This window comes from Rhinopithecus roxellana, chromosome 18, assembly GCF_007565055.1.
Source record: "Rhinopithecus roxellana isolate Shanxi Qingling chromosome 18, ASM756505v1, whole genome shotgun sequence".
Lineage (NCBI taxonomy): Eukaryota > Metazoa > Chordata > Mammalia > Primates > Cercopithecidae > Rhinopithecus > Rhinopithecus roxellana.
This window is the reverse complement of record NC_044566.1, coordinates 93707871-93722447: the sequence shown is the minus strand read 5'-3', so window position 1 is coordinate 93722447 and position 14577 is coordinate 93707871. Positions and strand designations below refer to the sequence as shown.

General features: G+C 39.7%; 1 protein-coding gene across 1 annotated transcript in view; it reads left to right on the top strand.

Moving 5' to 3' along the window:
• UBAC2 (UBA domain containing 2) overlaps positions 1-14577 on the top strand; it is a 188629-nt gene that overhangs the window by 158321 nt on the left and 15731 nt on the right. The window contains exon 8 of the mRNA XM_010368522.2: positions 8477-8599. Within this exon, the coding sequence (XP_010366824.1) occupies positions 8477-8599 (123 nt within the window). The remainder of the gene's footprint in view (positions 1-8476; positions 8600-14577) is intronic.

The following is a 14577-nucleotide window of genomic DNA, read 5'->3' as shown; positions in this document are numbered from 1 at the left end:
TAAACAGTTTTGGCTTTTCCTGTGGGCCTTGCAAATCTGTCTTTGTCTGTGTGTGCCATGAGGTGAAAAACATTTGAAAGCCTTCGTCCATAGTACACTGAGTAAGTCCTTGTGTGGGCTCTGCCTTGCCTCCTGTGTGCCCAAGCACAGCACCCCTAAACAGTCACATCGCCCTTCGCTGCCTACCCCATGGTCTCCCTCAGAACCTTCCCTGCATGGTGGCCTGCAGGTGGCCACCGATTGTAGACTGGAGGTGGCCCTGCTGCATGCTTCACACTTCAAAACCTGGCATGCCAATAAAGGCTTTCTGAGCACCAGAGACTGAGAAGAAAGGGTGCATTTGTTTCCAATGGCCAGCAGTCTTAAAATAAGATGAAGATACTTTTGGAAGTAATTTGAGTTTTTCTAAAACATCACATTCATAATGCCCCCTCTGTAATTGTTCTCCATTTTACTCTTTTATGGGGCACCAATTTGTACGAGGACTGTATTGAGCTGAGAGTGGTACTGGCCACCTGGGAAATATGTTCAAGTCTTCCATCCTTCGCAGCCCTCCAGGATCCTTTAGTCTAGTTGGGAAGACGAAAAACAATACTGTATAAAGTGTAAGGCCAGGTAGTAAGGATGAGAATAATCATAGCTAAGCTGCAATAAGCTTGTAGATGGCTTTACGTTCTATTTTAAATGTTTCACATGAATTAACTCTTTTGATTCTCATACTCTCCATGTGAGGTGGGTGCAGTTATTATTACCACTTTACAGGTGAGAAAACCAAGGGTCATGGAAGTGTTTGAAAATGTACCTAAGGTGTTACAGTAAGAGGTAGAGCTGGAATTTGAGCCCAGGTGTTCTGGCTCTAGAGACTGTTCTTATTCAGCTTCCTCAACCTTTCTGTCCCTCTGCTTCCTCTACCTTTTTGTCCCTCTGCCGTTTTTCCTTAGCATTGCTTTGCTCCTTGAAAGCGGTATAAACCCACTTAGGCCCCTGTCTTTGAACACCTTGGGGAAAATGCCTTGCTTGCTTTCTTCTCCATCGTTGAAATCATTCTCTTTTAATATTCAACCCCAGCCCCATCCTCTTGGAAGTCTTACCCCTGTGCTTTGGCTGCAGTGGGTTGATGTCCACTCTGAGCTTTTCTAGTCCTTTTAATTTAGGCCTCACAGCTCCCGTCTTAATTATATATCATCTTGCTATGTTCTGGCTTTTCCATTTCTGGGTATCTTGCGTGGGGGATGGTGCACTCCTCGGGAGCAAGGACGAGACCGTGTGCCTGGCTCACACTCTCTTGTGGACACTCGAGTGCCTGAGGTCAGCCACCCGTGAGCTCTTCTGGCATCTCTGATGTAGACACTGCCTGACTCTCCCATCCAGAAATCTTTCAATGCCCGTAGAACATGGATTTCTGTTCCATGGAACTTCTGCTTAATAAAATGTCAGAAACTTTTACTGCTCCTCAGTTGGGAAACCATCATGTATGTATGTATGTATGTATTAATATATATTTATTCATTCATACATGTATATATACACAACAATTTTTGCTTCATTTGAAATCTTCTTACAAACTAATAATAAATACTTCATAAAGCGCCTGTTCAAACTGCAAGCTGTTTCCTTCTTCATTTTTAAAATATGTGGTTATTGCTTTTGAAGAAGACAAAGTAAAGGAAACATTTCCTGTTTATAGAGGCTCATATTTAACCCTGCGTAACGAGCAGATTCATGTCAAAACAGCCTAGAACCTAGAGCCGTAACTTTCTGCTTTTTAAGCACTTTTCTGCTATCACAGTAGAGGGATTGGGGTTTTGTTTGCTTTGCCTACTCTTTGATTCTCCCACTGTCTTGTAAGAAATGAAATGTAACTCAAAGGCCATTCCCCTTCCACTGTCCTGGAGCGGGTGTGTTGTGTGCTTTTGCATGTTTTTGTATCTTCACTACATACGTACTTATCAGGGTTTCTCGACCTACACACCATTGACATTTTGATCCAGACCATTCTTTGTTATAGGGGCTGCCCTATACATTGTAGGATGTTTAGCAACATCCCTGACCTCTGCCTACTAAATGTCAACAGCACCACCATCCTGTCCCCTCTCCCCTCCACTTAACAACCAAAACTGTGACCAGACATTGCCAAATATCTCCTGGGTTGGGGGTAGGAGAACGGAGTCACCATTATCATATATCCATCTAAAACAGTTAAAATAGATCAGACGCAATGGTGCACATCTATGGTCTCAGCTACTCAGGAGGCCGAGACGGAAGATTGGTTGGGTCCAGGAGTTCAGGACTGCAGTGCGCCATGATTGTGCCTGTGAATAGCCACTGCCCTCCAGCCTGGACGGTGTACCAAGACCCTCATCTCAAAAAAAAAGTTAAAATAGTATATACTCTTGTTCTGAGTATTTTTAAATTTATGTAAATGGTATTACGTTTTATCTGTATTATTTACATAAACTACATACAATTTATGTAAATGATATATGTATATATTGCATATGCATATTCTCGTACAACTTTGTTCATTCAACATTGTATATTTTAGATTTACCCATGTAAATCTAGTTCATTTATTCTAGCTGCTTTTATAATGGTCTTTTGTATAATAGAACCACTTATTAATTTATTTCCCTCCTTAGGAACAACTGAATTTTTTCCATTTTCTTACTTAATATTGTAACCAGTGCTTCACAAAAGATCCTCATACATGGCCCCCTCAGCATTGACAGCTCCCTGGAGGGGAAGTTCCCAGGCCATAGACTAGAATAGTTTTACTAGATCTTGAGATGTTACTCTCCAAAAAGATTGTATCAGTTTATCCTCTGATCAGCAACTTATCAGAGTTCCCATTTCTTTCACATCATTCCCACACTCAGTATTATTGGGCTGTGTATTTTTGCTAGTCTTGTGGGTATAAAAAAAACTTGTTGTTTTCATTTGCCTTTCCCTAACACTAGTGAGATTGAATATCTTTTCATATGTTTCTTGACTTGGGATTTCCCCTTCTATAAATGGACTATTCATATACATTATCTGCTTTTCTCTTGAGTCACTTATTTTTTTCTCAATGATTTATAAGTGTTGTCTTATAAGTTCATAAGTGTCTTTGATTTATTAAGTCTCATTGATTTGTAACTTTTGAGTTTTGAGCATATAGCAGTTATATGTTGTAAACATTTTCTCTCAATCTGTAGTTTGTCTTATTTAATTCAGTAACAATTGAACTTTTAATGCAAAAGTTCTTGCAGGTAAAGTAATTTTTAACCACTTTTTTCTTTGTGATTTACGCTTCATATTTCTGTTTTAGAAATCCTTTCCTATCCTAATGACATAAAAATATTCTCCTATTTCTTCAAAAAAATTTTCACAGTTTGGCTTTCCACTTTTAAATATTTAATCTTAGTGTTTCTTTTTGTGGGTGGTGTGAAGTAAAGGTCTAGTTTTATCTTTTCCCTGTCTATAGACAGTTGTCCCAGGACTGTGTATTCAGTGCAGACTCACAACCAAGTGCCCGTGTTTACTGTTGATTCCTAGACTCTGTCTCCTGTTTGGACTTTTTGCCTAACTTGCACTAATACCACACGACTTTAATTACTGCAGTCTAATACTAAGTCCTAATAACTGGTAGAGAACTCCTTTCTTATCATACTTCTTCAAAATAGTCATGCCTAGTTTTGAGCTTTAACTTCAAATAGTCTAGTCCCACCAAAATATACACACGTACATACTTTTGAATTTTGAGTATATAGCAGTGAGGAATAATTTATGGGAATAGGAATAATGATAGGAGTCTGACTCCAAAATGACAGATAACACAAAATAGCAGAAACTTAAACAAGGCAGTTTATTTCTATCTCGTACAGAAGTCCAGCAGTGGGCAGCCCAGGCCGGCGGGGCAGCGTCCTAAGGGTGTCAGCCCCCGGCTCCTTGCTGCTGCTGTATCCTCAGCGCAGGACTTCCACCTGATCCTCCAAGAAGGGCGAGCCCTGCCTCTGAGGATCTTCCTGGTCGGCACATACTCCCTTTCTGCTGACATACCATTGTCAGAACCTAGTCAATGTGGCGGGAAACTGAGAAAGGTAGCAAGTCACACATATATACACACCCAAGAAAACCAAAACAGTTTTTTTCAAAGAGGGAAATTGGATATTGGAAGTGAACCAGCAGTCTGCTAGATTGGAGTTGGCAGTGTCTGGATAGATTATACGATTATATGTTACCAGGCTCAATTCAGGAATATGTTGAATCTTTCCATTTACTTAGAGATCTTGCAGATCTTTTGTTTGATTTTATTCTTAACTACCTTATTTTTTTATTGCCCTTTATAAATAGTAATTTTTTGTACATACATTCTCTAAATGATTTCAGTAGAGGGAATGTTACTTTTTAATTATACTCTCTTGTTCTCATGCTTTGAGAGACATTTGTAAACACTCTTGGATTTTCTAGGTAGACAGTCATCATTTGAATAATGAGTTTTGTTTTTCTTTTTCTCTCTTTACCTGAGATTTTTGTTTGGGTTTGGTTTTTGTTCTCATTATGCTGTAACTTGTGCTGAATGCGAGAATTGGTAATAGGCATTTTTGTATCTTCATGAATGGGTACTGAATTTTGTCAAACTGTTTTCATACCTATTGAGATGAGTGATTTTTCTCCTTCAAACTGTTCATGTGTGGATTATGTTGCTAGATTTTCTAAGATTTCTAAGGTAAATCCTAGTATAGTACATCATACTAGATAATTATTTTTTAAACATTGTTGGATTGAATTTGCTGATATTTTGTTTAGGATTATTATATCTACCCAAGAAAAATAAACTATACATTGTATAATTTTTCTTGCTCATAATGGCCTTGTCTATTTTGGAAACAATGTTATGCTAGTCTCAAAAAATCAGGTGGGAAACTCTCCTTCCTTTTCTATACTCTAGAGCAGTTTATATAAGATAAGGAGTCCTTAAAGATTTCATACACTTCACCTGTAGGTTTTTGGTGGGCAGATTTTTAAGTACTATTTCAATTACATTAAAGTATGACATATATCCAGAAAAGTACATGCTATATAATAATCATCATCATACAAATGTACTTTTTATGTTTATTTTATCCAGCATCATTTGAGAGATTCAGCCATATTGTTGCATGTCATTATAGTTCATTCATTCAAACTGCTTTATTAGATTACAGTATGTGAATACACCATAACTTACCCATTCTATAGTTGATGGGCATTTGGGTAGTTCCCATCTTTGACTATTATAAATAATGCTGCTGAGAACATTCTAGTCCATGTCTTTTGATGAACATGTGTTTGAATTTCTTTTATCCAGGAGTGGAATTGCTGAGTCTCACGTGTGGCTCAGCTTAAGTAGATGGTCCTGAGCAATTTTCTTTTTTCTTTTTTTTTTTTTTTTTTTTTTTTTTGAGACGGAGTCTCACTCTGTCGCCCAGGCTGGAGTGCAGTGGCCGGATCTCAGCTCACTGCAAGCTCCGCCTCCCGGGTTCATGCCATTCTCCTGCCTCAGCCTCCAGAGTAGCTGGGACTACAGGCGCCCGCCAGGTCGCCCGGCTAGTTTTTTGTATTTTTAGTAGAGACGGGGTTTCACCATGTTAGCCAGGATGGTCTTGATCTCCTGACCTCGTGATCCGCCCGTCTCGGCCTCCCAAAGTGCTGGGATTACAGGCTTGAGCCACCGCGCCCAGCCGCAATTTTCAAAGATAATTACCAATGTCTGTTTTCTCTAGAATAAGTTTTAATAAGTTATACTTTTCTAGAAAGTTGTCATTCATCAAAGTTATTGGTATGAATAAAGTATTCTTGTGATTTTTTTAAAATCTGCCATTATATCCCTTGTATTATCCTTAATACTGTTTATTTGTGCTCCTTCGTCTGTCTTTTCATCAAGCTTGCCAGGTTTGCCTATTTTATTTGACTTTGTAACAGCCAGCAGTGAGTTTTAGTGACTCCTTCTGTTTCTTTGTTTTCCACTTTACTGGCATTTGCTGTCAACTTTCTACTTTCTTCTTTCTCATTTCATTAGATTATTGTTACTTTCTCTAACTTCTTAAATTAGGTATACATAACCCTTTAATTTTCAGTTTTCTTTTTTTAATTTAAGCTCAATATTTTAAAATTACATGAACCACTTTATTACATCCCATAAACTTTGATAGGTAGGTAATAGTTTTATTTTACTCATTCTGAGATATCTTCTAATTTCCATTATGAGGATTTTTTTGGTTTCCAAATGTGTGGGGTTTTTTGTTATAGTTATTATTTTGATATTGATTTCTAGTTTAATTGCATTGTGGTGAGAATATAATCTGTGTAATGTTTATGATTTGGTATTTGTGAATATTTCATATAGGATCTAGTGCACAATTACTTTGTAAATACTTTATATGTAATGGAAAGGAATGTATATTTTCTATTAAATGTAAGGTATATATGTCCATTGAGAAATAAACTTGTTATTTATTTTTTGTATTATTATTTTTGACTGGTTGATCTATCAGTTACTGAGTTATGTGCTGAAAATTAAATATATGTCCGGATGTTTCCACTTCTCTTGTAATTCTATTTATTTTTGCTTTCTGTGTTTTGATGCCATTGTGTTACATATAAATATATTCATGTATTCTACTGATTTTATCCCTAATACTGCCTTTTTTTTTTGCCTTTGAGGTCTGTTTATTTGGCATGAATGTAGCAACATCAGCTTTCTTTGATTAGTGTTTCTCTGATTTTTTTTCCATCTCTTTACATCAACTTGTGTACGTGTTTATATTTTAGATTTATCTTTTGTAGGGAAGAGGTGAGAGTGGCTTTTGTTTCCCTAATTTTTTTTCACAGCTGTTTTTTCTCGTAATACCTTAGTCTTTTTTTAAGGTCCTCCTGTGACGTCCTAGTCTTTTTGAAGTGTGTAGTCATTTTCAGATCCTCCTATATTCAGGTCCTTGGGGACCCAGTCCTCCTCTGTGTTGTGTGTGCCGACTTGCTCATCATTGGTGATTTCCTTGTGGATTTTGTAGTTTTAAATTCTGAGTTTTTCCCCACTGGAGCTTTAACCATAAAGCTCCATAAAACCCATGTAACCCCAAGGCAAGAGAATATCTCTCCAGAATAGTTTTACATTTGCTTTTGCTTGGCTCCTTAGGTATCTCCATCCCAAAACCAATTTTATGTAACTTTTTTGATGGGTTCTGAGACCACATATGTATAGTATAACTTGAACCCCAAATTTGCCTGTGGTTCTTAATTCTCAGGCAGGACCAAGATTCCTGCTGTCTTCCGGGGGAGGACAGGCTTTTTAGTTTGATTTTTTTTCATCTCTTTCGCTGAGGGTGCTGCCATTTGCAGATTGTATCTTTAGACAGATAATTGAGCTCAGAATTGCTGCCTCTTTCAGACCCAAGGCCACATCTTCTGAACCCAAACAGTGCTAAAACCCAGTGTGGTTCTGGGTGAGCAGGACCTGTGCTCCCCCGTCTCCCGGGATGCTCACTGTTTGCGGCTCTGCTTTCCACTCCCGCTTGTTCCTGAGGCCTTGCAACTCCACTTACTTCTTTCATGTTTAGCTGTGTATAGAAATATTTATCTATTAATAGCTTTTTTAGGTCTTTATAGTAGGAAGATTTTCAGATACTTAGTCTATAATTTTGTCAGGACTAGAAGACTTCTAGAAATAGAGATTTAAATTCATAAATTCAAAGATTGCCATATAGCTAGAAACATGGATTTTTTAAAAGCAGCATGTGATGCATTTTTCTTCCCATGGTGGCTTCTTTTTTTGTTGGTGACATAGACTAAGCAAGGAATGGCATTGCTGTCGGTCTTCAGGATCCGTGGAACCACCCTCAGAAAGATGGTTACTGATCCTCACTTCTCACCTTTTCCCTGTTTGTCAGATTTCCCTTCATACTCTCTAGCCTGTTGCTGAGTTTTTATCACAGTCTGCAGTCTTCCTGCACTGGGCACACTCAGGATTTACTTCAGTCATAAGAAGAAGAAAGGTAGAGTGGGGAAGCATTTTAAGGGCCGTGGTGGAAACACCAGATATCTGGCTGCCCTCAGTGACTTAGCCTCCTCTCCATGCCTTCCTTCCTATCTCACCCTGCCAAGCCCTGAGCTCCTAAGAGTTCACTGGAGTTGGGACAGTCAGTGGCGTCACAGTCGGGCTGAAATTAGGAGTGTTTGTATGTGTCTTTCACTGCCTTCCAGAGCCACAGTGCACAAACAGCTTTTGCACTGCCCATTACTTTCTTTTCGCCTAAGCACCTACTGCAGGTGCCAATTTTGTGCTATTGACTGAAGGATGTTGTGATACTTTTGGATTTGAATTGCTTGCCTGGAGCAGATCAATATGACACTACATTCCCAGTCTATAGATGTAACTGCATTGAGAGAAAGCTCTTCCAAGCGTTATGATGGTTCTGCTCCTTCTGTGTCTGATAACCGTGTGTTGATCTCTTTTTAGGGAGGAATGATCAATTGGAATCGTCTTTTTCCTCCTTTACGTCAGCGACAAAACATAAACTATCAGGGTGGTCGGCAGTCTGAGCCAGCAGCGCCCCCTCCTCTAGAAGTTTCCGAGGAACAGGTAATTCATCAGTAATACCTGGTACTCATTCTAAATCCATGTTTCAGAGTTGAAGCAGTTTCGATCAACAGGACTTGAAAGTAATCAAGCATGTAAATACAAAGATGGTGACAGCGGTCCATCTGCCACCGTGATAGAGACTTTGGGCCTTTTTTTGCTACTGTGGTTCTTACAAGTTTGAAGAAGGCATTATTGGTTGGGAGTAGGGGGTGGGAATGCATTATGGTAGCTTGTTTTAGATGCTCTTACACTTCGTATATACAAGAAACTAATGAGATTGGTTCTCTATAAAGGATCGGGAACAAGGAGGTGGGAGGATAGGGAGGGAGTGTACCTTTGGCATGGTTTCACTTTTGTATGGTTTTGAGTCATGTTAATGTTTTACATATTCATCAAGCAAACCAAAAGACAGGGACAAATGTAAAACTGAAAAGAAACAAATGATCTAACTGCATTTCAAATGAATAACATAATCACATTGAAGGAGGGAAAATGGTTTTCAGTAACTTTTGAACCTGATATACCCTCAGACTAATGAAGAAACAAAAAGAACTGCAAACAAATCTTAAACATTTCTTCATAGGTTTAGTTTTCATAAGGGTATGAGTATAGCAATTCTAAAATTATGCTGTATTGTAGGTTTGAGCAAATGAGGAACTAGGTTGATTTTATTGTGGAAGAAGGAAAATAAAAATATAAAGCCGGGGAAGGCAAGGGAGAACCCTGTGGGGTTGGGAAGGAATTATCACTATCATTGTAAACTCATGAGTGTGTGTGTGTGTGTGTGTATGTACACATACCCTCACTCTGACTGAGAGGGCTCAGAAGCAGTGGCCTCCTGGTAGCAATGGGCTCACCTACTGCCCAGATCTGGTTTCTAAACACTCTTCCCCACTAAAAGGAACCAGGCCTCTTTAGGGAAATGGTGGATTCCAGGCCCAGGATAGGGAACGTACAGGATAGCCCTGGATCATTGTGTGCCAGGAAAGTAAGGAAGTGATCAGTCGCTGCTGGGGCATGTCAGAAGACACTGGAGCCAGCTGCAGGATCCTGCTGGCCACATCTGGGGCATCAGCTTTAGGGATCAAAATAAATGAAGGATAGTAAGAATTCATGCATTATAATGATATTAGTAGATAAATATTTGTATAAATACGTACACTGGAGGAAATGAAATGCTTTTCCCGAATGGAATATCAAGTAATAAATATACAAAGAATGATAGTATTGGAAAATCACAGATTTGCAAGCACTGTAGTAATCCATTCAGGGAAAAATCATCAATATATGAAGACTAGGCTATCTCTGTATAGATGGCCCCTGACCTATAATGGTCAAACTTTAACAATTTTTCAGTTTTATAGTGGTGCAAAGTGATACATACTCAGTAGAAGCCATACATCAAATTTTGAGTTTTGCTCTTTTCCCAGGCTAGCGATACATGGTACGAGACTCTTTTGCGATGTTGGGCAGCGACTGTGAACCGTTCAATTTTTCACTTGCAGCACAATACTCAATAATTACATGAGATAGTCAACACTCTAGATTTGTGAGAGTTGATTTTGCCCAACTGTAGGGTAATGTTAAGTGTTCTGAGCATGTTTAAGGTAGGCTAGGTTAAGCTGTGATATTCAGTAGGTTTAGTATACTAAATGCATTTCGACTTAGGATATTTTCAACTTACAGTGGATTTATTGGGACTTAACCCCATCGTAGGTTGAGGAGCACTTGTACTCTCAAAGTACCCCTCCACAAGTTACTTACTAATTATAAAGGAAAACAGTAATTCTACAGAGGAGAAATTGGACACCACCTTAACCAAGTTATCAAAATTAACATCACCAGTTATGGAACAAAGAATTATTATGTTCATATCCTGAAAAGGACATATCAGTTATGTGTTACAATCAACGTGCATAACTTTGATCGTAAAGGAAAATAAGATAAACTTAATTTGAGGGACATTCTGTAAAATACCTGGCCTATGTTCTTTAGAAGCACGATGTTGCAGATTAAAGGAGACTAGGGAGTCATGCTGTCCAAATGGAAAATGTGATCCTGGACTGGATTTTATACTGAAGAAAAAATTTCTGATGAAAGGCCATTTTAGGATCAGTTTCATCAATTGGACTATGGATTGGATATTGGTATTATATGAATTTTACATTTCCAGGACTTGGTACATACCAACTGTGGTTAGGAAAGAGAATATTCTTGTTCTTAGAAAATACACACTGACGTATGAAGGGAAAAAACACCATGATGTGTGCAACCTGCTCTCAAATGGCTGAGGCATAATGTCTGTGCATGTCAGTACATTGTGTGTGATCGTGTGTATGTGTGACAGAGACAGAAAGAGAAAGCGGCTATGGCAAAATAACAATTGGTGAATCTGGTTAAGGAGGAATCAAGGGTTCCTGGTACTATTCTTGAAACTTTTCTAAGTTTGAAATTATTTCAAACTACAATCTTTTAAAAATCTATAAAAGAAAGTTAAGAGTGTTGCCATCATAACACTTTGAAGTTTCCTTCTGCCTATTGTTTTTTCTTCTCAGCAAGCAAAACAAATTGAGATCAGCATTTCACAGCTGACACCATCCAGGCCGTCGCCTCCCCATTCCCTGTCCCCAGAGTGAACAAATGCCAGGCACCTGCCTCTGTGGCAAAACTTTGTCCTCACTTTTTCCAAAACTCAAAAGGTGCCCCTGGGCAGGGATCTCATAGCCACCCCTGGGTTAGGCTGTGACAGGTGTTTTCCAGAGAAACCACTGTCATGTGCCCATTGAATTGATCCAGCCCCTCCCGCTTGCGGCTTCTCCACGCGGACTGATGGTTTCAGTAGCTCTTCAGGATTAACAGGTGGAGTTTGGAGCCACAGTTTTCCTCTTCTACCTCCACTAGAGAATTTATAGACAAAGGTTATCCCCATGGATAAGAAAAGTCCAATAACCACCATGTGTAAAATCTTTCTATAATATGTTTAAAAAATAAGATACTGCTGTCAAATTCGCTGAAAAGAAGTATCAAAATTCTGTTATATTACTGTTTACTTGATACAGCAGTGAGTCACATTCCTCATGGGGCAGCCGTTAAGATGAGGTATTTAAAGGTGATGTATTTCTCAGTTTGGGCACTTCAGAAAAAAAAAGTGTCAAAAAGGGAGAAAAAGGAATATGTGTGTGATTGAAGTCTTCAGGGTTGTTTTTTTTTTTAATGAGTCATTTTTCCTTGATCATCCCAGAATGACAACAGCGAGGTTACATGTGGTCAACATCAGTTTAAAACAGCACTTAATTTCTTCCTTGCGCTGTTATGAGAAGTTGTAAAAACATGAGGGGTTGTTTTTAACATACGCTTTGTTATATATTGATTTTCGAAATCTTGTTTTTGATGTTTCTTGATTATCCTGCAAACAGCTGTTATAAACCATTGTTGCCTTAAAGATGCAAGGTTCTTACTGGCATTATTCATTCTGCAGGCTCTTGGTGTTTTCTTGTGGTGGGTACTATAGAGATTATAAAAGATAAAAATGGTACTGTTCTTGCCCTCAAGATGCTTACAAAAAAGTTTACAAATTTATATTTTATAATCTCTTGGCCAGTTTGTTTAACCAGTGTCTAAAATATTTGTTAATAATGTGTTAAGATAGCTTGAATTAACAAAAGCTTTTTTTTTGCTTTATTTTTCATTTAAATGTTTGTATTTTCTTCTTTTAAATATCAGAGCCGTGTAATTTTACTGCATTGAGAAACTCAGTAACTTTTTAAGCCAAGAAAAATAGAAATGATTATTTGAGTTTTTTTCTGCTGTAAACAAATACTTTAGGAATTTAGTGAGAGTTCAAGAAAACCTGGTAGACATGAAATGTATGCCGTGTACTTTGAAAGCAGAAGATTCTAAGAAGAATGTGCATCCTTTAATAAATCCAATAATAGTTTGATAGCCATAGAAATCTTTTGCCACCTTTTCTACTTTTGCTGTTTCTGCTATTATTAAGATTCAAGACTTTTAGTTCTTCAGAATCCACTGCCACTTTCTGGTGAGTAAACCCACAGCACCTCTGCCGATTCATCACCCCTCAGAAATGCCACCCCAGCCCCATTTAAGAATATCCCAAGAAGGAGGCTGCTGTGCAGGCAGGCGGTGCAAGACTGGAGAGTGCCAAGCCACACAGTGCACCCTGTGCTGCCTGGCCTGCCAGCTAGATGGTCAGGATGGCGACAGCGACCCCCGGAAACCACAGGACGTGATGTCTGCTCGTGTCTTCCCTGTCAGGCGTGCGGGGAGGAAGATCAGAAGAAAACCCCACAAGTTCCTACCAATTTCACAGAACTTTCCAAGTGCTCTTAGAGTTGAAAGATAACATCTGGGGAAAGAGAAGTCTAAATTTGATGAAAGGACAAAGGTGGATCAAGTAGGCTGTGGGAGGAAAATGAAGGATTATGGACCAGCTAAGGGAGGTGAGGAGAAGGCCCCCCTAATGCCCCCCAAAGACTACTGCCTGTCCTGTTCAGAATCCCCAGCATCCAATCCATAGACCCTGGGATTGCTTTTGGAGATGTGTAGACAAGCTGGGTGAGCTGTGGAATCAGTGACCGTGAGAAGCAGCCTTAGGACAGCAAGGTGGGGAAGCTGCTGGAGAAGGACAGGTGGTGTCACTGGCTCTGAGTCTAAAGGGAAAATGGGTGGCAAGAAGGTCCTGCCAGGGTTGCCCAGAGAAAGCTAGGCAAGAAAGAAGAGGAGGAGGAAGAAGAAGATAAATAAAAACTGTTTGTCAACAATAGCAAAAATGCCAAACCAAAGGCCACTTGATAAAACTCTTTTGAGTAATCAAATGTGCTCAGATATCTGCTATCTTAGAAATAAGTATATCCAGGCTAGGCACGATGGCTCATGCCTGTGATCGCAGCACTTTGAGAGGCCAAGGTGGGCGGATCACGAGGTCAGGAGATTGAGACCATCCTGGCTAACACAGTGAAACCCTGTCCCTACTAAAAAATAAAAAAATAAAAAATAGCCGGGCGTGGTGATGGGCGCCTGTAGTCCCAGCTACTCAGGAGGCTGAGGCAGGAGAATGGCCTGAACCCGAGAGGCAGAGCTTGCAGTGAGCCGAGATCACACCACTGCACTCCAGCCTGGGCGGCAGAGCAAGACTCTGTCTCAAAATAATAATAATAATAATAAGTATATCCATTATTCCATCTCTCTCTTTTTTATTTTATTTTATTTTTTTTTTTAAAAAAAACAGGTATCTTTATACTACTACAACTCATACTCAAAATTAACAAATGATTACATTTTTCTCATATTTGCTTCTGATTTTTTTAAAACCAAAGAGGGAGGCCGGGCGTGGTGGCTCATGCCTGTAATCTCAGCACTTTGGGAGGTCGAAGCGGGCGGATCACGAGGTCAGGAGATCGAGGCCATCCTGGCTAACAGGGTGAAACCCCGTCTCTACTAAAAAATACAAAAAACTAGCCAGGCGAGGTGGCGGGCGCCTGTAGTCCCAGCTACTTGGGAGGCTCAGGCAGGAGAATGGCGTGAACCCGGGAGGCGGAGCTTGCAGTGAGCTGAGATGGCGCCACAGCACTCCAGCCTGGGCGACGAGCGAAACTCCATCAAAAAGAAAAAAATTGGGAGGCGGAGGCGGGTGGATCACAAGGTCAGAGACCATGGTGAAACCCTGTCTCTACTAAAAATACAAAAAAAAATTAGCCGGGCGCGGTGGCGGGTGCCTGTAGTCCCAGCTACTCAGGAGGCTGAGGCAGGAGAATGGCGTGAACCCGGGAGGCGAAGCTTGCAGTGAGCCGAGATGGCGCCACTGCACTCCAGCCTGGGTGACAGAGCGAGACTCCGTCTCAAAAAAAAAAAACAAAGGGGGAAAAAACTCATCAAGCGTATCTCTTCTGAACCCTCCCAAAGCTTAGAAAATGACTGTTAGGTAAAATCAGACAAGAAAGTTAAATAAGACTAGACCG